A 23240-nucleotide genomic window follows, 5' to 3' on the forward strand; every position below is an offset into this window, starting at 1 on the left:
AACATCTCTGTAATATTTGTGTATAGTTTGAACATAATGGTAACAAATCCAGTGTTGGTCAGTTGCCAGGAGATGTAGAATTACTATAGCAAATGATTCTGTCACTATCTTATTGTTTCTCAAGATACAGGTACAGACCATCCTCATGATTACTTTTTGGCTTGTTGTGACTATAAATGTTTATGACTGCTGAGACAGCTTTCCCCTCAGTGAGAGCCTTTCTCTTTCAGTTTCCAAGAATGCATTGAAATAGTAGTTCAGTACTCTGACCAGTGAGTGCATGTAGTGTCTGAGCAGTATTATTTATTTAATAACAAGAAAATACAAGATAAGTCTCATTTACAATGAGCCAATAAGTAGCAAAATTTAAGGTGATATCCATTGTATTTCATGGTGTATTCACTCATATGTGAGCAATCTCAGGAAAGGCTGTACCTGACACACAGATATGTGCTGATGAAGACATTGTAAAAGAGGATATGTTGCTCAAGGAAAACCTCAAGGTTGCTCAATCCACAGACATGGTAACAGCTTCTCACCCTACTGTACCACAGCATAGGATGCTCACCATGTCATCTGTCTGCCTGGTCCTGATCAAGTTCACCAGCATTACTGTACTTTGCAACCTCACCCATATTGTTTCTGACAACACAAAGGATAGGAGCATGCTCTTAAAACACTCTTATATGGGGCATGGGTGCCCTCAAGTGCCCATCAGCTCACGTGCAGGCAGGCTTTAGCAGTAGTATAAGCTACTTACGAGGTAGTCCTATTGCACATATTCTGCATGTGCACAAGCCTCTTGGCCATCGTTGCCCCCGGGCCCTCAGCCAGGACAATAAAACTGCATAGATTATAAGACAGCTGTCTGACTGCCTGTGTGACAGCTGTTTGACCAGTCCTGATCACCACAGCTGTAGGGCACATGGCTCCCTGAAGTTACCAGAACATAGCCACAAAACAAAATACAATTCAGGTGATTAATATCTGCACAGTTAACAAGCTCTGCATTACTGAAATGTCTGCAAAAGTGAAATTATGTGATATGATTTAAGTGTCAGAAAGCAATAGATTTTTACATCAAAATCGGTTTTAGCAATAGAATTTATGTGTTTCAAGTACTTATGAAATACTTTCTAAACCACATAACCAATTTTAATATGTCCCATTGCAAGGATATTTTTAACTGTAAAGAAAACTTGAATCTCATTACAAATAAGTAACCCACTCATACAGCTATAATTGGTGGAGACTTCAATCTACCCTCGATTTGTTGGTGAAAATACATGTTCAAAGCTGGTGTTAGACAGGAAACATCTTCCAAAATTGTACTCAATGCTTTCTCTGAGAATTACTTTGAACAATTAGTTCATGAGCCCACACGGATTGTAAATGATTGCGAAAACAACTTGACCTCTTAGCCACAAATAATCCTGATCTAATAGAGAGAGTCATGATGGATACAGGGATTAGTGAACACAAGGTCATTGTAGCGAGGCTAAAAACCATATCAACCAAACCCACTAAAAATAAACACAAAATATGTCTATTTAAAACAGCAAATAAAAATTCGCTTGATGCCTTCCTAAGAGAGAGTCTCCATTCCTTCCAAGCTAATTATGTGAGTGTAGACCAGATATGGCTCAGATTCAAAGATACAGTATCGACAGCAACAGATAGATTCATACCACGTAAGTTAATAAGAGACGGGACTGACCCACCATGTTAAACAAGTCAGAACACTGTTGCAGAAGCAACGAAAAAAGCATGCCAAATTCAGAAGAATGCAAAATCCCCAAGACTGGCTAAGTTTCATGGAAGCTCAAAATTTAGTGCAGAAATCAATGTGAGAAGCTTTTAATAGTTTCCACAATGAAACATTGTCTCAAAATATGGTAGAAAACCCAGAGAGATTCTGGTTGTATGTAAAGTACACCAGTGGCAAAAAACAGTCAATACCATCACTGCACGATAGTGATGGAAATGTTACCACTGATGGTGCCACTAAAGTGGAGTTACTAAATACAGTTTTCCATAATTCCTTCACGAAAGAAGATGAAGTAAATATTCCAGAATTCAAAACCAGAACAGCTGTTAGCACGAGTAACATAAAAGTAGATATCTTAAGTGTTCTGAAAGAACTCAAATCACTTAAGAAAGACAAGTCTTCTGGTCCAGATGTCATACCAATCAGGTTCCTTTCAGAGCATGCAGACACAATAGCGCCTTTCTTAGCCATCATGTACAACCACTCACTTGACGAAAGATTTGTTCCTAAAGACTTGAAAGTAGCACAGGTCACACCAATATTCAAGGAGGGAAATAGGAGTAACCCATTGAATTACAGACCCATATCTCTGACCTCAATTTGCAGTAGGATTTTGGAGCATATACTGTACTCGAAAATTATGAGTCACCTTGAAGAAAATGACTTATTGATACATAACCAACATAGATTCAGAAAATATCATTCTTGTGCAACACAGATAGCTCTTTATTCCCATGAAGTAATGAGTGCTGTCGACAAGGGTTCTCGTATTGATTCCATATTCCTAGATTTGCAGAAGGCTTTTGATACTGTTCCTCACAAGTGACTATTAATTAAATTGCGTGCATATGGAGTATCGTCTCAGTTGTGTGACTGGATTCATGATTTCCTCTCAGAGAGATCACAGTTCATAGTGATAGACAGTAAATCATCGAGTAGAACAGAAGTGATATCTGGCATTTTTCAAGGTAGTGTCATAGGCCCTCTGCAGTTCCTGATTTATATAAATGATGTAGGTGATAACCTGAGCAGCCCCCTTAGATTGTTTGCAGATGACGCTGTAATTTACGGTCTAGTAAAATCATCAGACATTCAATTCCAATTACAAAATGATCTAGAGAGAATTTCTGTATGGTGTGAAAAATGGCAATTGGCAATAAGCAAAGAAAAGTGCGAGGTCATCCACATGGGTACTAAAACAAATCCAATAAATTTTGGGTACATGATGAATCGCACAAATCTAAGGGCTGTCAATTTGACTAAATACCTAGGAATTAAAATTATGAGCAACTTAAATTGGAAAGACCACATAGACAATATTGTGGGGAAGGAGAAACAAAGACTGCACTTTGTTGGCAGAACACTTAGAAGATGTAACAAACCCAGTAAAGAGACAGCCTACATAACAGTTGTCCATCCTCTGCTGGAATATTGCTGCTCGGTGTGGGATCCTTACTGGGTAGGATTGATGGAGGATATCGAAAAAGTGCAAAGAAGGGCAGCTTGTTTCAGGTTTGGGCCATATAATATAGATGGTCATTATTCAAGATTAGTATATTTGACCTGAAATTGTCAAAATAAACTAATGCACGTGCTTGATTGAGTTTCATTATGAAGTACTGGTTATGAGTTACAGAATACGGATGTTACAGATTAGATGTAGACTTGTTCATAATTTCATTCATGTGTTCTAAGTCAATAGGATGTTCATGCATTGTAACCAAAACTAAGCAAATGCTTAACATTTACACCTAAAAAAAGTTTTAAACCTAGTCATAATAATGATGATGTTGGCTTTATATTATCCTTCCCACTCCTAAGTTCTTTAAGGCAATTAAACTTCATGCTTAAGCACAAAATTTTCCTATACAGGCTCACATTGTAAGCACATGATGTCTTCCTGACATCATGACCAATGAATACTTCATAAATGTTAAGACAGTCGATCTATGTACAATCTGCACAGGATAACATATATGCCCTTTTCCTCAGCTGTACCTTTCTTTTATTTCACTTTACTAGTAAATTCAAGGTCAGGAGTTAGTTTCACATCTTGTCCCAGCAAGTACCCTTCAAACAGATTATGCACAGGCACAAGGTATTGTGTGCTCCTAGGTGAGTCTCATGAGACTATGGTCAGTTCCAGTACAGTACTCATGGCTGCCGCATCGCGGTCACGAAGTGGGGCCAAGGCTGTTCCAGATAAGTTTTTACAGTCTGACAATAAATTATGGATTTGTAGTTTTAGCTTGACCATGTCCACTATGGACAAATGGTAATTACTTTTATTCTGAAGAAGGCTGGGTTATCCCGACTGAAGCCTAGGTAAATCTAGGTAACCTGTGCAACTGAGGCTGTTGATTTTTAAAATTAAAATTAATATTTATACAGTTGCTGACAGGGGTGCAAAATGTTGAAAATATTTAAGTTATTACCTTTGAAAATATTTTGTTGACACCCACCTACGTAGGGAAAAATGATCATCATAATAAAATAAGTGAAATCAGAGTTTGAACATAAAAATTTAGGTGTTCCTTTTCCCACACACCATCAGAGAGTGGAACAGTAGAGAAGTAGTATGAAAATGGTTCGATGAACCCTCTGCCAGGCACTTAAGTGTGAATTGTAGAGTAACCATGTAGATGTAGATGTAGATGTAGAACAAAGTCTACTCACACTGCAATATTTTTGCTGGTGCTTCATGGAGATTCAAAACTGCTTCCAATTTTCATTTCTGTAACCACCTTCGAGCCCTGGTTCAATACAAGTTGGTGCGAATAATTTGAATACCAACTGTGGTGTTTTCTGTGGAATATGATTAAGGTATTTTGAAAGACAAACATGTCATTCATTGAGATACACTAGTTATATTACTCAAAATATATATCTGATGCAAAAACCAATGATAATACATTTCTATCACAAAGTTGTTTGTGGTGTCCAGTAATGGATGCATTGAAAATGGCTCTTTATGAAAGAATGGTTCAATATGTAAGTCACAGTTTATTTACAGTTGATGCAAAATATTTAAGACCACTCATGTCCAGCTGTAGAAGTGTACAATGCTTGTGCATTTGAAAACAATCCATAGCAATTTTGAACCAAGATTACTGCTTCTTCTGTTGTGAAACTAACATTTTAACACTGTACCACAGCATAACAACCTTTCACTAACAAACATTGTCCACAACTCATTGTTTAGTTTTTCTGTCCAATTTGCAGTCACTGGACTTTGCGAGCAAACAGATAAATTGGTAGGTGTCCAGGTTTATTATTTATATGTTTATTAAAGTTACTGTCCTTAGAAAGTCTTTATGGTTCTTTCACTGTACAATGTAGCCATTAAAAAGATCAATTATAATGAATTACTACCTGGTAAATTAAGTTTCATGAAATGTCTACACAAGAATTATGTCAATTTTTAGGCATAGACGACTCACTGAAAAGCATTGTTGGTGAGTGGTCTCCTTTATTCCTAAAAATTTAAATTCTGGCAGAACTTTCATTACTATAAGAATGGTGTCATACTGATTTAAATTTAAAAATAATGTTTGTTTCAATTAGCCTCTTTCATACTTTGAACAATTAGTAATCTACACAAAGTCCTTTCCAGATCACTGTTGCTGGGTGTGATGTCACACTGTGTCAGGGTAAAATTGAGAGAGAAAGGATTTTATACCTAACTGCAACAGAGAATATCTGTTAAACCACAATATGAAAATTTCAGTGGTGACCTATTGACAATTGTGATCCATCCCCATCTTCAAAGCCATGATGTCATTGGTCACTTACTGGCAGTCAAAAGTTCTGATATTTGTGTGTGATATTTATGTACCACAAACAAATTTTCTCTTTCTCACTGCATCTACTTGATATAATGTATCAAATATCTTGAAGTTTGCTTCATTTAACACTTTTGGGTTTCCAGTAGTTGATTTAGTACAAGTCCTACCATTTAACAAGATGATCAAGCCAATCATAGAATGTCTGTCCCTCTTTGTAAAGGATTTCAGAGATTCAGAGATTCACTTTCTTTCCTTACTTGATGCCACCCTCGACCAAAATTGTAAGGCTGCTTGGAAAATGCAGTGTCTTTTTTCACCTCTTCTCAGTTTACTGCATCTTTTCTTTTCTTGAATACCTTTCTAATATGTGCTTCACTGTACCCATTCTTAAGGAAAACTTACTTTAGTTGTAGCTCAGATGGGAGGATTTCTTGTCACTGATGATGTGGGCTCCATGTACCAGTATGGTTAGCAATGTCTGCCTCCATCCTGGGTGATGGCAGTGTGTTGCATGCAGGTACAGGTATGTCTGGGTCTTCTTCCTATACACTGCTGTTCGAGACTTGGCAAAGGAAGAAACAGAGGAAATTAGGTGGCTAACCCACAGCGTCATCAACAAGCCCTCACTTACCAAAGCAAACATGACTGCAGTGGCGCTGGAGGCTCTCAAATCACTGAGAAATAATGTTGACATAATGGTCCTTCTTGCAGATAAGGGGAATGTATGTATCCTAAAGCGTACTGATCACTACTAGCATGAAACTGGCTTACTACTGCAGGACCCAGCCTGAAAGAAGTTCAAGAAGAATTTTGAATTGTGAATTGTGTTTTATTCATCTCATGACATAGATTTGCAATCCATTTGGTTTGCGTACAGGAGACATGTCAATAATTTATAATACAGTTACAATGATTTTTAAATTAATAAATAATAGCACTACAATAAATAATAACACTATAAGGATATTTCTTGGAATGTGTAACACATTGTATCCAGGTCAAATTTTCAGTTTGTCCTGCATGAATTCATCCACTGAGTAATAACATTTCAGTATCAGTACCTCATATAGCTTTCTTTTAAGTGAACCTAAATTCATCTGCATTAACTTGTTCCCTTTTAATTTATTACAAATTTTCATTCCCATGTGTTGAGGTCCCTGGGCATACAGTCTGAGGCAGTGGGTGGGGAGCATAAAATTTTCTTTGTTTTGAGTATCATCTGAATGGACAAAATGACTTCCCTCAAATAATTCATGTCTGGTGTACAAAAACATAATAATCTCATATATGTATAAGGATAACAGAGTTAAAATATTAAGTTTTTTAAATAATGGTCGACACAATTCTTTGTGATTTTCAGTATACATATTTCAAATGTTTTTTTTTCTGTATTTTTAGTATCCACACTATGTTTGTCGAGTTACCCCAAAATACAATATCATTCCTAATAATGGATTTGAAGTACCTTATATATGTTGCTTTTCATGTGTCCATGTCAGTTGCAGTTGATAACATTTGCATTGCAAATGCAAAGCTGCTCAATTTGTTTGGCAGGCATTCAATGTGTGCTGCCAGCTCAAATTTTTATCTAATTTTAAACCTAAGAATTTGACTGAGTAAACTTATTCTATATCTTGGTTGTTGACTACAATCTTAATCTGCTTACACTTTGACTGTTTGGTTTTGAACTGCATCATGTAAATCTTAGATATGTTTAGATTCAACCCATTTAGCTGAAACCAAGTTTCTAAGGTACTGAGGATACTGATCACAGATTTGGGAATTTTTTCTGAATCCTGATCTTCAACTAAGACAGAAGTATCATCTGTGAACAGAACTGATGGGGAGATGATATTTAATGGTAAGTCATAAACATAGAAGAGAAATATGACTGGGCCTAATATGGAGCCTTCTGGAACACCGTGAGACTTTTTTTTTCCCAGTCAGAAAAATAATATGCACCATTTGAAGAAATGCTAACTCTTGCGTTCTTTAGGATAAGTAGGATTTAAGACATTGTAGGCACTGCTGCTAATGCCATGCTTTTCAAGTTTGTAAACAAGCAATGCATGGTTTACAGAATCAAACACCTTTGTGAGGTCGCAGAAAATTCCTGCCACCTTATTTCTCTTGTCTAATGATGTACTTATTTTCTCAATGAAACTATTTACTGCATCTGTGGTGTTTTTCCCCTGCTGAAAACCAAATTTATTGTTTAGAATAACAGAGTATTTTGCAATGACGTTTTGGATTTGTGCAACAGCAAGTTTTTCAGATATTTTAGATAAGACTGGGAGAATCGAGATAGGATGATAATTTCCCAGGACCCAACTACAACAATGATTAGGAAAATGTTTTTTATTGTTTTATTTTATTCTTATGTTTTGTTAAAAAGAGCTCAGGTCTATCAGAGGAAGTCAAGAAGTGAGTGTATCCCAGAGCACAAGCTATACCATACCTGCATGGACTTCCCAAAAATCAACAAGAGAGGGGTGTATCTGCAGCCAGAACTCAATACCATTAACTCCCACAATTATGGACTAGCCAAATATCTAGCTATGCCCCTTGTGTGACATTGCAGTTACCATAAGAAGAACTTGGCTGATTTTGTAAAGGTACTTAAGGGCAGCCGACTGCAAAAGGATGACTTGTTCATGAGCTTCAGTGGTATGTTGCTTTTCACAAGTGTGCATCTTCAAGACTCCTTGGCATCCATAGCTCGATACTTTGAGTCAAAAATAGTTAAACTTTTTGAACATGCAGACAACCAGCTATTTCAAATACAATGGGTTGTTTTTTGAACAAGCAGATGAAGTGGCCCTTGGGATTGCAAATCTGTACGTTGAACACTTTCAGGGAGTGGAGATTCAAACCCACTTCTGCTACTATGAGACATTTGCACTGTGGGAACATGGTATACAGGTGCTGGATGAGTGTCGGGACCACCTTAACAACATCATCAAAACGTTACATTCACTGTGGAAGTAGAGAAGAATAGATGTCTCCCTTTCTTGGGTATACTAATAAATGAAGGCAGATGGTACACTAGATCATGAAGTAGATAGAATGAGACCTTTACTTGCTTGCAAAATGCTACCATCCTCAAGCACAGAGGCAGACATTTCTAACCTACCCATCTGGTACATAGGTGTGTGTCATCTGTGGCAAAGGTAGTATCACAACTGAGCTACAGACCCTGAAGGAAGTGTTTGGTAAGAATGGGTACAATGAAGCAGATATTAGAGGAACGTTCAAGAAAAAGAAAAGATGAAGCAAACTGGAAAGAGAAGGACGGGAGCAAGAGACTGGTCTTTCTTCCTTACTTTTGCCCATTCCCAGAAAATATCTCAAGGCTCCTGGAAAATGCAACATCAGACTGTCTTCCAACCAACCATCACCTATGACAAAAGAATTCCTGCTCTTTACAAAAGAGCCACTAAAACTTAATGTACTAGGAATATACAGCATACACTGTCATAGTGGCCTCGATGCATCAGGCAAACACAGTGCAGTACCTCAAAATGTTGTGAGGAACACAGGTGTGTATGGCTGGGGCACTAAAAGAAATCAGTAGTCATGGAGCATAGCATAAATGAAGATCACACTTTTTATTTTGAGAACACTTTTTTATTACAAGCAATCAGCTACATCAGACAAATGTTGTGCTATACCTCAAAACACTGTGAGGAACACATTAGGTGTGTTCAGCTGAGAAAATACTTGGAAAATGCTACACAAAACTTTTTTCCAACTAGCACCTAACACAAAAGAGTTCCTTGGCTCTGTGAAAGATTGACTGACATTTAACATAGGAGGGATTTATGGCATAACTTGTGGGCGTGGCCACTGATACATCAGGAAAAAACAGCACTGTATCTCAAAATGTTGTGAGGAACACATCAAGTGTGTATGACTGGGGCACAAACAGAAATCAGCAGGCATAAATGAAGATAACATTTTTCATTTTGAGAACATTGTTTTTATGATGAGCAACCAGCTACTTGGATCTTATTATACAGGAATCCATAGAAATAAGGATCCACAAGAATTGTGTCAATAGGGGTGACTGTTACCAACTTACCCAGCATGGAATCCCACATTAGCAGCAATGTGATGAGAGCATGCCCTACTTTGTCCAACATGCAAGAGGCATCTAGAATTCCCATGCAGAATTTCTACTACAACCTCCAGCCCATTTGCCACTACCACCATTCATCCACTTCCCCACCTGTCAGATACACAGGACATAGCCATTCACAGCCTCTTATATGGGGCATCCCAGTAATATAAAAACAGGGACATCTAAAGTACCTCAACACTTCACCAAATGAGGAGTATGACACTTGTAAAAATGTTGTGATATATTAACACTGTCACCTTACTAGAAAATCAAGAACTTTTTATAAGAATCATCCACAATTGTTATGGCAAAACAGAAAGAAATTTCATGCAGGTTTTTGTTATTATTTATTTTGCAGTAATCAGTGATCAGACTAGTGGAATCGTCAGCTTTGATGATGCTGCTTCAGACTGAAATATTAATAGTAAAAAAATATGTGCCAACTAATAAGTGGAGGTACAGTAAACAACTGGACCCAGCTATATGGCACATCAACAACAAAACAGATGAAAATAATTTAGCAAGATGCCATTACACTTTCTGCTTCAAATGTCCCCTGGATTTACTTGCAATTGCAGCTGTTGCACACACAATGAAATGCAAATGTTACATATTAACAATTGGGAATGGTTACAGTTTACCAAATTTAGGAATCACTGAAGAAAATAAATATTTTTTATGCTGATTGATGTAATATTGTTGTGCACATATGGCAATCAATCTAATTACATGTATTTCAGTTACATTTTAGTTTGATTATTTAATTTATATCGTATTTATCAGAAACTTCTAAGTGTGTGAATTTGTGTTAAGGAATTGTCTTGTGTACTGTTATGTGTAAAGTATAAAAATCTGTTAAAAGCTGATTTAACTCTCAGCAACTATTTCTGAAACTCTTAGGTGATAAATTAATTATTATTACTAAATTCTTTTTCAGGTGCAAATTATAATGATAGATATGAGCCACAGCTGACTTCATATGATTATAATGCACCACTAAATGAAGCAGGGGATCCAACTCCAAAATATTTTGCCATACGAGAAATGATAGGACAGGTAAATTTTTTAAAAATGTTGATGTACAAAGGCACATAAACATATTAGTGGTATTTTAAATCAATATTTTATTAACTTAGTTTTTTTCATTTCTGCTATGTTCTGTTCTTTTATTTATAATGGTCTTTCTTTGTTTCCTCCTTCTTTAACCATTTATGATATACATACTCTTTCGAATTTATTACCAACACTACAATGTGAAATAATAGCCATTGTTACCAGTGCAGGAGTGTACCTTCAGTTACCTGTCTCTGTAGTTATGAGAGAGGTTACAGTATGGAATCAGTTTCTATAAAATACCTTCATAGAAATTTTCTGGTATGAAGATAACCAGCTAATTATAGTTTCTTTCTTTTGGTTATCATGGGATTTTCACCTCAAAGGAATGGTGAGATACGCAGAAAGAGTAGAAAATCACAGGCAACTACCACTGGGAAAGTAATGAAATTGCTTTTTGTCAAATTAAATTGAATATATAAAGCCACCTATGACACATTGATTCAACCCATGTTTCAGCTCTATAAACCTCATATATTTGTAACTGACTGTCTTTCATCTAATCTTTTGTGCATTTAAGAAACTGAATTCTGCTCAAGTCTTGCACAGAACACACTTTTGATTTATGAACATTCCATAAACAGCTTGCATTGTTTGTTCACAGATCATAAGAAATCAGACTGGTACATGGCCTATGACAAAACAGTGATCATTGCAAGCTACTTACACAAAACTGTTTCTCCTAGAAGGGTGTCTGCTCCTGCTAATACTATAGGTCTTTCTTATCCACAGAACCCTTCTATATTAGTTGGCTGATGGGGCAGGAAATTGTCCCCCCACAATGCATCACCAAGTTTTGTCCTTACAATGTGCAAACATGTGTGAACTTTTTTATTTGGGATGTTTAGTAATTATTGTGGCAAAATAACCCTGCTTAAGTCCATAACCACTAAACTGCATTAACTTAATCATCACAGTCCCAGAAGTATCTGGTACAGTTCCTGGTGATACAGTAAATTTTCATCACTCTAATTTCATCATTAAGTGGGGGAGACAAAATTGTTTGGACCTTGATTTCCATGTGTTTAGTTAAATCCCAAACAATTCTATTGTGTCTTCTGTAGAGAGAATGGAAAACAGCTACATTTGGAAGTAAAATAAATAATAATGTTTCTGTAAAGCTGCTTATGAACAATTTTTATTTAAAAATTGTAGCTTATTTAGGACAAAGGTATTGCATAGATAATGACTTCTGTTATGAAATTAAATGCTGTTTTCTTTTATGTAAATACCAGGTATTTCAACATGAATATAGGGATTTTAAGGATCTGTAGCATTCATTCCATTCAACTTACAGTTATAAATAATACATAAAATGGAACAGAAACTCAGAGAGTTTTTCTTACAAGTGTTCGATGTGAATACCGTTTGTCACATGGCACACAATGAATTGATATGCGAGTTCTTCGCATACATAATGTTATTCTCTTTGAGGAGTTTGACTGGTTGCGATGGCGTCCCTTTGCGGCCATTTTGAAACGTATTGTGGAAGGTAGACCAGTCACTGTAAATGTGAAGAATAAAGCTGGCCTAACTATAACACATCGTGGACTTGTAATATTCGTGTCTAATGAGTTCAATATTGGAGACGAAGCATTAACTATGCGTGAAGCGTTCATTGAATTCGAAAGTAAAATTCTATGTACCGACTTGACAGAAAATCCTAGGAAGTTCTGGTCTTACGTTAAATCAGTAAGTGGCTCGAAACAGCATATCCAGACACTACGGGATGATGATGGCATTGAAACAGAGGATGACACGCGTAAAGCTGAAATACTAAACACCTTTTTCCAAAGCTGTTTCACAGAGGAAGACCGCACTGCAGTTCCTTCTCTAAATCCTCGCACAAACGAAAAAATGGCTGACATCGAAATAAGTGTCCAAGGAATAGAAAAGCAACTGGAATCACTCAATAGAGGAAAGTCCACTGGACCTGACGGGATACCAATTCGATTCTACACAGAGTACGCGAAAGAACTTGCCCCCCTTCTAACAGCCGTGTACCGCAAGTCTCTAGAGGAACGGAGGGTTCCAAATGATTGGAAAAGAGCACAGATAGTCCCAGTCTTCAAGAAGGGTCGTCGAGCAGATGCGCAAAACTATAGACCTATATCTCTTACGTCGATCTCTTGTAGAATTTTAGAACATGTTTTTTGCTCGCGTATCATGTCATTTCTGGAAACCCAGAATCTACTATGTAGGAATCAACATGGATTCCGGAAACAGCGATCGTGTGAGACCCAACTCGCCTTATTTGTTCATGAGACCCAGAAAATATTAGATACAGGCTCCCAGGTAGATGCTATTTTTCTTGACTTCCGGAAGGCGTTCGATACAGTTCCGCACTGTCGCCTGATAAGCAAAGTAAGAGCCTACGGAATATCAGACCAGCTGTGTGGCTGGATTGAGGAGTTTTTGGCAAACAGAACACAGCATGTTGTTATCAATGGAGAGACGTCTACAGACGTTAAAGTAACCTCTGGCGTGCCACAGGGGAGTGTTATGGGACCATTGCTTTTCACAATATATATAAATGACTTAGTAGATAGTGTCGGAAGTTCCATGCGGCTTTTCGCGGATGATGCTGTAGTATACAGAGAAGTTGCTGCATTAGAAAATTGTAGCGAAATACAGGAAGATCTGCAGCGGATAGGCACTTGGTGCAGGGAGTGGCAACTGACCCTTAACATAGACAAATGTAATGTATTGCGAATACATAGAAAGAAGGATCCTTTATTGTATGATTATATGATAGCGGAACAAACACTGGTAGCAGTTACTTCAGTAAAATATCTGGGAGTATGCGTACGGAACGATTTGAAGTGGAATGATCATATAAAACTAATTGTTGGTAAGGCGGGTACCAGGTTGAGATTCATTGGGAGAGTGCTTAGAAAATGTAGTCCATCAACAAAGGAGGTGGCTTACAAAACACTCGTTCGACCTATACTTGAGTATTGCTCATCAGTGTGGGATCCGTACCAGGTCGGGTTGACGGAGGAGATAGAGAAGATCCAAAGAAGAGCGGCGCGTTTCGTCACTGGGTTATTTGGTAACCGTGATAGCGTTACGGAGATGTTTAATAAACTCAAGTGGCAGACTCTGCAAGAGAGGCGCTCTGCATCGCGGTGTAGCTTGCTCGCCAGGTTTCGAGAGGATGCGTTTCTGGATGAGGTATCGAATATATTGCTTCCCCCTACTTATACTTCCCGAGGAGATCACGAATGTAAAATTAGAGAGATTAGAGCGCGCACGGAGGCTTTCAGACAGTCGTTCTTCCCGCGAACCATACGCGACTGGAACAGGAAAGGGAGGTAATGACAGTGGCACGTAAGGTGCCCTCCGCCACACACCGTTGGGTGGCTTGCGGAGTATCAATGTAGATGTAGATGTAGATGTAGATGTTCTTCTGGAACCTTGATTAGTGTGCCTGGAGTAATTGTTGCAACAACTGCTTCAATCCTGTTTCTTAAGTTTGGTAAATCAGATAGCATCAGAGGCACGTACATATGATTCTTTATGAACCTCCAAATCCAAAAATACTTGGCATCACACTGGGTGAATATGGATGTTATGTGAAACAAGCTCTGTGATCTCACCACTTGTGGTCAATCCAGTAGTTGGGTACACAGTCATTTAATCAATTGCATACTGAGTTATGCCAGTGAGGCAGCTCAGCATTTGTGGTTCAGCTTCGTCAAATTGATTAAACAGCAATAATTCTAGTGTATCAAAATTAGAAACAGCGGCTGCAGCTGCTTCCCTGAAAAGGGGAGGCCCATATACTTTCCATCAGGATATAGCACAAAAAATATTCAGTTTAGGAGAGTCTCACTCCAACTGTACCACCTCAAATGGATTTCCTGACTCCAAGATGCACACATTTTGTGTGGTAATATTCCCACTTAGATGAAATATCGATTCATCACTTAATCCAGAAACCTTGATTTGTGTGCAGCAACATTTCCTTTGTGAACTTCACATGTAAACCACTGATGATGATAAACAGAAGGCTGAAATTCTCACTCAACCTAACTTTCAAAAACTCGTTTATGGTAGAAGACTGCAGCACCATTCCCCCTTTCATTTATTGAACAAATGCAAGGATGGCTGACATAGTGTTTAGTGCATCTGGGATTGTAAAACAGTTAAGATCCTTAGACACCAGGAAGGCATCTGGCCCAGACAGTATCCCCGTAAGATTATATGTTGACTATGCTACAAATATAGCACCATTCTTATCCATCATCTATCAGAGGTCATTGGAACAGCGGAAAGTTCCACAGGACTGGAAGAAGGACCAGGTCATAGCAATCTTTAAAAAGGGGAGAAAATCAGATGCGCATAATTACCAGCCAATTTCACTGTAATCGATTTGTTGTAGAATCATGGAACATATTTTGTGTTCAGATGTAATGACCTTTCTAGACTCTGAGAAGCTCATCTGCAGAAACCAGCACAGTTTTAGTCATGCGAGACACAGCTGGCCCTCTTTGTGCATCATATACAACAGGCTCTAGATACCAGCTCCCAGGTTGATGCCATATTTCTCGACTCTCAAAAGGCATTTGACTCAGTTCCACACTGTCACTTGTTCCAAAAAGTGAGCAATTACAGTCCATCCCATGACATACGCAGTTGGATAGAAAGTTTTATAACAGACAGAGAGCAGTATGTTGTCCTGAATGGGATGACTTCAACAGAAGCAAGCTTAACTTCAGATGTCCCCCAGGGCAGGATAATAGGTCTGCTGAATTTTACGATTTACATAAACGATCTGGTTGATGGTATTGACAGTAGCATTAGACTGTTTGCCAATGATGCTGTAGTCTACAGGAAAGTAGTATCACATGAAATTTGTGAACAAATCAGTGAGGATTTGCAGAAAATAAATGCGTGGTGTAATGACTAGCAGTTACCTCTCAATATTAGTAAGTGTAACCTACTGCGTATAACAAGGTGAAAATCCCCATTAATGTATGAGTACAAAATAAATGTCCATTCTTTGAAAGCAGTAACATCAGTCAGGTATCTGGGTGTGACTATTCAAAATCATCTCAAATGGAATGTCATATTACACAAGTAACGGGCAAGGTGAACTGTAGATTGTTGTTTATTGGTAGAATCCTAAAGCGATGCAGTCCTTCAACAAAGGAAATTTGCTTACAATATGTTAGTTCATCCAGTCTTGGAGTATTGTTTGTCTGTATGGGACCCTTACCAGTTGGGTCTGATTCAAGAGATTGAGAAGCTCCAAAGAAGAGCAGCATGATTTGTGACTGGTACATTTAGCTATTGTGAGAGCATTACAAATCTCATAGAAAGTTTGAAGTAGGACACACTTGCAGATAGATGACATGCTAAACGGAAGGGGCTGCTAACTAAATTCTGAAATATGACCTTCACCGAGGATGTAGAGCGTATATTATTACCACCATCTTTCAAATCACACAATGATCACCATTCAAAGATAAGGGAAATTAGAGCTCGTACTGAGACATTAAGACACTTGTTTTTCCCCCTTGCGATCCGCGAGTGGAACAGAGAGGGGGAACATGACTTTGCCGCGAATTGTGCCCTCCGCCACACCCTGCTTGGTGGCTAGCGGGATATATATGTAGATGTGGATGTAGTCTGTAGGCTTTATACTTGTAACAACTACAAACCAGACTGTTTCAGTTGCTCTTTCATTTGATGTATTACTTTTAATTGTAAGCTGAATGTGACAAATGCTACAAAGCCTCAATACCCCAATATTCATTTTTAAACACTCAGTATTTAACTGTAAATTAAATCTATAAATTTACTCAGTCCGCATGATTAAGATACATCAGGTGAGTGACCCATCAAACAAGTAACAGCTAACTAATGAACCAACTAACTAACTAACTGTTTTTCATGATAATCTGCCAATAGGATAATGGTAGTAGGTGTTACTTGAGAGAAGTAGGTTAAGAAGCATAGGTAGCCTTGGCATCCTTTCTTTAATTTTTATAAGAATTTTCAAAAGGACATTGAAAACATTATAGTGCACACATTATATGCACTATACTTTGGCATACAAAACAAATAATACACAGACAGGAGACAGATACATGTAAATCAGTTTCACTTATGTCCTTATAATGAGTGCAATATGGAATCTCTCTCATTGCCGCTAGGTCTTTTTAGGGTAAATTTTTCTGAATGACAGCGCTACCAAATAACTGCAGACAAGGCTGCGCCTATCAGTGGAGAAACAATAAATGCCAGTTTGAATAGCAAAAAGTATAACCTTCATAATGTATTAGGACTTTCCCATGAGAACATAAGAAGCTTTTTAAAAAATGATCAGCTCCTCATCTTACTGTGGGAAACTGAGAAATATGTATGCTATGCATAACAACATCATTTAGAAGTTACAGACATTGAACAGGTGCAGTTAAATGGACTGGATAGTTATAGTAGACTACTATAACATGGAAAATATAAGGAAAGGGGGAGTGGCTGCATACAAAAAAGTGTAATAAAGTCTGATGCCATAGACCAATGAGTAGAGCATTTAACAACCATTTTCATTAACAGAATTAGAAACACACATGATAGTGGCTATGACAGTGTACAGATGACCAACAACAAATGTTTTAAGCTTCATAAAGCATTTAGATAAGTTATTATTAAGAAAGACCTAGTAAAATTAATTTGGAAACAACTGAATGTAGAAATTTTAACATTGGTTTTCTTTTAGATAGTTCTGATTGAAGGCACTCAGAGTTGCTGATGTGAAGCTTTTGTTTGATTCACACAGTAACATTCCCAACAGGATTAAAAGGTTCTAACACCTTACATGAATGCAGCTGGGTGATGTCTTGCACAGGTGAACACCTCATCATTTTCAAGGCAAAAATGCAGTAACAGAATGTTGTGCAAGAAACCTATAACATTCAGTAGGCAGGGCTATGCCAACCAAGGATAATAATATGGCATATGCAGAAAACAATACATACACTGTAAATAACTAGTGCCACCACACTAATGATGTTGATCATGTCAGAAGCTGTCAGTAGGAAATATTTGTTAGCAACAGCTTTGAAAGTAGCATTAACTCTGTCCATCTGTTGTCTGACCAGGGAGAGGACAGGATTCCAAGTAGAATTTAAGCAAAAACATCCATCTCTACTTATATGACCACTTGCTGATTTAATATCAACTGCTTCCTTAATAACACCAAACCAGTAGCTGAAAGTGCACACCAGAATCTCTGTATTGTAACATTCCTTAGGGTGAATGGTGCCAAAGCAATATTCTGCAATAGCAGATTTGCTCAGCACTACCAGTCAGCACTAGGAAGCATTGTATAACAGGTGCTAAACTAAGCACACCTATGACAGGAGAAGACCAAGACACGCCCCTTAGGCAGTGTGCATATAGGTCACCACCCTCAACCAAGCTGTCTCAATTTCTCTATCTCAGTATCTCAGTGTGTCACATCAACACTCAGTTTGCATTGCACCTCAATACATCGCACTGTGCTCTAGTCTTCGACAGTAATAGTCATCGCCTCGCACCTTACCTAGCTGTGAGGGAACATTAGACTTTGTATATAGTTGTGATAAGGACACAGACAAGATTAAAGAATTAGTACATGTTATTTGATTGCTGTTAACCACAGAGTTTCAGAATGGTCATAATTGAAGTTAAGTACTCCATTGGTTATTGTAATAAAGTGTATTTCAACCATGTGTGCATTTTGTGTTGTAGTGAGAGGAGAGCAGCCAGCCAACTATCGTACCACCCTCTCCTCATACAGCCAGGAACCACAAAAGATTATTAGAGGGTATAGCCACAATAAGGAAAAATTAGGAGAGAAGCAAAACTTGCAATGAATGAAGACTACCAGAGAATACATCAATACTAGGGAATGAGGGCAGCCTCTGCAGTCTTCGTACCAGTGACATTGGAGTCCTCTTCAAAAACTGCTTTGATTGCTTATGACTAGTATAAAAGTGCCTAAACTTGTACATACCAGACAAAGCCAGGAAAATAATGGATCAAGCTTTCAAATGGTTCACAGTAAACAGTTAAATCCTTCATCTGGCAAAAACTCATATCATGCAATTCCATGCAAAACAAAATTGCTTACAGCTATTAGAGGTAGACATCAATGGACACACAGTAGATAAGTCTTCGTATGTGAAGGTCTTAGACAACCTAATGAATAATAAACAATGGTAGCACCAACATGTGTACAAGTGGCGCAAACAGCTCAGTTCTGCCTGATCTGCACTTAGAAACCTCTTTCTTTGTGTTGACCTCTAGACAGGATTTCTAGCATACTTTACATACTTCCATTCAATAAAATCTTGTCACATGATGTTCTTAGACATTGCAGCTAAGGCAAAAAGTATTTATTCTGTAGAAATGTACAGTAAGAATGTTGTGTAAGATTGATAACTGAACATCTTCAAGGACCACTGGACTCTTACACTTATGTGCTGTAGTAACCAAATAATAGACAAAAACAATCAAGTAACACAAATATGGCTTTATTCATGAACCTCTGAACAATAATGGAAAACATTCTCTCATGGATCTCCATATAATGAGACACAGTACATTGATGCGAATGGTAGACTGGTAGCATATAAGAGAGACTCAGTTAGTGCTGCTCTGCACATATATATGCATGAGTTGCTGGCAGATGGTGCAGCAGAGACTGCACTACATGCATGATTCCCACAGGTAGCCTCCAGTGGCTGGCCTGTGCTGATACAGTTGGCAGCCAATTCAAACATTCACTCATGGCAACACCATACTTGGCGCACTCACACTGATATGTACTAGTTGCAAGATACACCACATCTCTCCCTCATGCAAAGTGGGCATTCAGGCAACAGAGAAGATACTAGAGGCCCGACAAGAGACATATCCATCAGATCGGGAGCCGTAGCAGCCAGTGCCGATGGTTGGGGCAGGTTGATGTGCTGGGCGGGCACTGGAGACTAGGGCTGGAGCACACAGGGAAGCGGGCACACCCAAGAGTGGTGGAATTGTGTGCCGCCCCATGGCAGCACCACAGAGGAAGGTGCCATTGTCATCTCCGTACCATCATCATCAGCAGGCAGGTCCCAGTGCAGAGGAGACAGGGCTGGAACCACTGGCAATGATGACGTCACTCATCTCCACACCATGTGAACCCCTCTTTAAGATATTTTTTATTCTAAAGCCTCACTTTTGTGTTCTTGCTACTGCATGATGGCACAGAACAAACAGAGATGTGAGACACATTTCTTGGTGTTATTCTGTATCTACTGCAGTTTCAGACACATTGCTTAACTGTTGTTGCACTGCGTCTGACATTTAATAAACTGTCAAAGATCTCCTTCTGACAAATTTATCCATTTCTGATGGCTTCTGTAAATTGTATCACTTTGAAAGAAGTAAAATGGTGACACATATAATGAATGAAAGATAGAAACAGACTGAAGGAAATTTGTACCATCTCTCATTTTCACTGCTCGAAGAACTTGTTGGGACATGGGCTGATAGAGAGTACCGATTTACAGCAGCTGAAGAGAGACATGTAGTGCCATAATTGAAGTTAAATGCACAGATCAGTGGAATTCCATATGCTGATCACTCATTTAATACTTGATCTGTGGTTATACTGAATGAAGAGAAGGTTTTTTTTATTATTTTAATACAAGTTTTTCATTTGCTTTACATTTTGAATTTGCTACTCTCACAATACTTTTGATGCTGTTACTTGACACCCCAGGGTGTTGTGACACCCAATTTGGAAAGTTCTGCTCTAGAGAGAAGTTCATATGCAGGAAAGCTCAGATCTTAAAAAATAAGTGTACAGCACATGAACACAATTTTCTGAAATTGGAAACTTGAGCTCCAGTATTGAATAGTTTTTTGTCTTAAAATTAATGTCTTCTTATATGGATTCCTTATCTGCCTGAGAAGTTGTGTGTATTAATGTGACCGCTTCCAGGATGGGGAAGTATGTTAGCCATGGATTGAATCTGACAGCAGATAAATGATGATCGTTTGGTACACTGGCCAGCCTCCAAGTGGTTTTTAGGCAATTTCCCAAATCCCACTAGGTGTATACCAAACTGATTCCCATGCTCCACCTCATATACAGGCTACACAAACATTTAGAATGCATTTTACACTAGCACTTATACACGCAGACAGATTGGATACATTGCTTTTGTCCTGGGTGGTGAATAGGAGACTGATGTCTTTAACTGTCACTTTAGACTCTTACTCAACATCACCATGTGGATTCAGTTTGTATCACAATGAAAGCTCCTAAGTGAAATATGAACAATGTTAGGAATAAAGACAAAGAAGTGAGCAGTGGATAATTTGGATAAGTAAAAAAACAACATTTTCTCTTTCTCTCTATTTCTCCCCTCTCCCCCCTTCTCTCATTCTCTCTCTCTCTCTCTCTCTCTCTCTCTCTCTCTCTCTCACTCCCCCCACCCCCACTCCCCACCCCTCTACCCATCTCTCTTTCTCTTTGTGTGTGTGGTTTAATTATTTCTCAACTAGCACAGTATGACTGAACTACTTTCCTTGTTCTCTGCTGGAGATGTGTTACTTCAAAAGGTTTGTTGCTGCACATCTTCAGTTTGAAGTATAATAATTTCCAGGAAGGCTATATTAGGTACAAAGATAGAATGAGATTTTCACTCTGCAGCAGTGTGTGCTGATATGAAACTTCCTGGCAGATTAAAACTGTGTGCTGGACCGAGACTTGAACTCGGGACCTTTGCCTTTTGCGGGCAAGTGCTCTACCAACTGAGCTACCCAAGCATGACTCACGCCCTGTCCTCACATCTTTACTTCTGCCAGTACCTCGTCTCCTACCTTCCGAACTTTACAGAAGCTCTCCTGCTAACCTTGCAGAACTAGCACTCCTGATAGAAAGGAAAAGGAAGCAAAGGTCCCTAGTTTGAGTCTCGGTCCGGCACACAGTTTTAATCTGCCAGGAAGTTTCAGGTACAAAGATGTATGATAACCTCTATGCATCTATTGGACTACAATGCTAGACACTGCTGCACAGGTCATTGAATTCGTTCAGCATAATTGCTACTGTAATTTGGTGCATTCAAGAAAAAGTTTGAAAGGTTACTGATTTGCCACAGATGAAGACAATCAAAGGAATTTTTATATAATCGGTAAGGGGAGTCTATAAAAATTGCATTTGCAAGCTTTTACAACAATAATGGAACTATTTAGGAAGTGTTGAAGTTTCATATGCCTAACTATTGTACTGATATTTCTGTATGTATAATACAGTTCTCTACCGTATAAGGGTAAACACTGTTTTTCATGTTAACATTTTGGCTTGTATCACTCAAATCTGTCTTTTCATTAAAAAACAGGGAATTTTTTTAAAAAAATCAATTACCTGAAAGTAAAGAATGTGTGTTTTGGCAACTGAGCATTTCACTGGTCATGTCAGCAGTGAATTGCACTCTTTAAGTAAACAACAGCCACGTTATTCCATTAATTTTATAATTAAACAGTTATAAGAAGAAGAATAATTATATGTCTGTACATAATTCAAAATTTGTCTGGTGGTTTTACACTGCTGCAATTTAAAAAATATATATTTTTTTGCATTTCAGTATTTACCTCTACCAGATATTCCATTACCAGTTCTTTCAGAAAAGGGAGATTATGGTACTGTGACTCTGTATCCAGTTGCTGCTTTATTGAGTGATCTGTTACGGGAAACACTTGGCAAAAAATACAAATCATCATTGTATCCTAAGACATTTGAGCAATTAGGGCAAAACAGTGGTTTTATATTATATGAAACAATAATTCCAGATGATTTAAGTGATCCTGCACTGCTTGATGTACCAGGAGTGAGAGACAGAGCAATTGTTCTCATTGACAGGGTAATAATCTTGTACCATTTTTGAACTATAGAATAATATTAAAAGAAGTTATTTAAAAATTTTACTATGGAAAAATAGTTATGTGAAAGAGTATTCACTTCTGTTTGAATTCTCATCTTTTTTAAATATAAAATTTTAATTATACATTATTTTTTATTATAATCATAAGTCTGTTCACAATTCCTCATTAAACACTGGCTGTCTTACAGGGTATCTGGTTAAGTCATTACATATATAGTTGATTACAAGATCATTTTTACAGAAAAATTATTGAAAACTTAAATTCTACTTGTTTATCAAAATTTATAAAAACTACTATTATCAATTTGTTTTGAATTGGTGTTCTAATAACTAATCATAGATCTTACATTTCAAATTACTGTATTATAAGGAAAGGACTGAGCATGTATTGTAACTTTTAAAAAAAAAATTTAAACATTAATTTGTGTATGTTTCTGATCTTTTCCAATCTCTGTCTTTGTATATAAAAGTGCACTTTGCCTCCAGTGATGTAACATTGTATGTTCTCTCTGGTGTCAAACTTATTTAAC

General features: G+C 37.8%; 1 protein-coding gene across 1 annotated transcript in view; it reads left to right on the forward strand.

The window, feature by feature from the left end:
* The window catches only part of LOC126470385 (beta-galactosidase-like), a 305106-nt gene that overhangs the window by 218701 nt on the left and 63165 nt on the right, over positions 1-23240 (forward strand). The window contains exons 8-9 of the mRNA XM_050098215.1: positions 10611-10729; positions 22414-22689. Coding sequence (XP_049954172.1) covers positions 10611-10729; positions 22414-22689 — 395 coding nt within the window. The remainder of the gene's footprint in view (positions 1-10610; positions 10730-22413; positions 22690-23240) is intronic.

The sequence above is a fragment of the Schistocerca serialis genome, chromosome 3 (genome assembly GCF_023864345.2).
Source record: "Schistocerca serialis cubense isolate TAMUIC-IGC-003099 chromosome 3, iqSchSeri2.2, whole genome shotgun sequence".
Lineage (NCBI taxonomy): Eukaryota > Metazoa > Arthropoda > Insecta > Orthoptera > Acrididae > Schistocerca > Schistocerca serialis.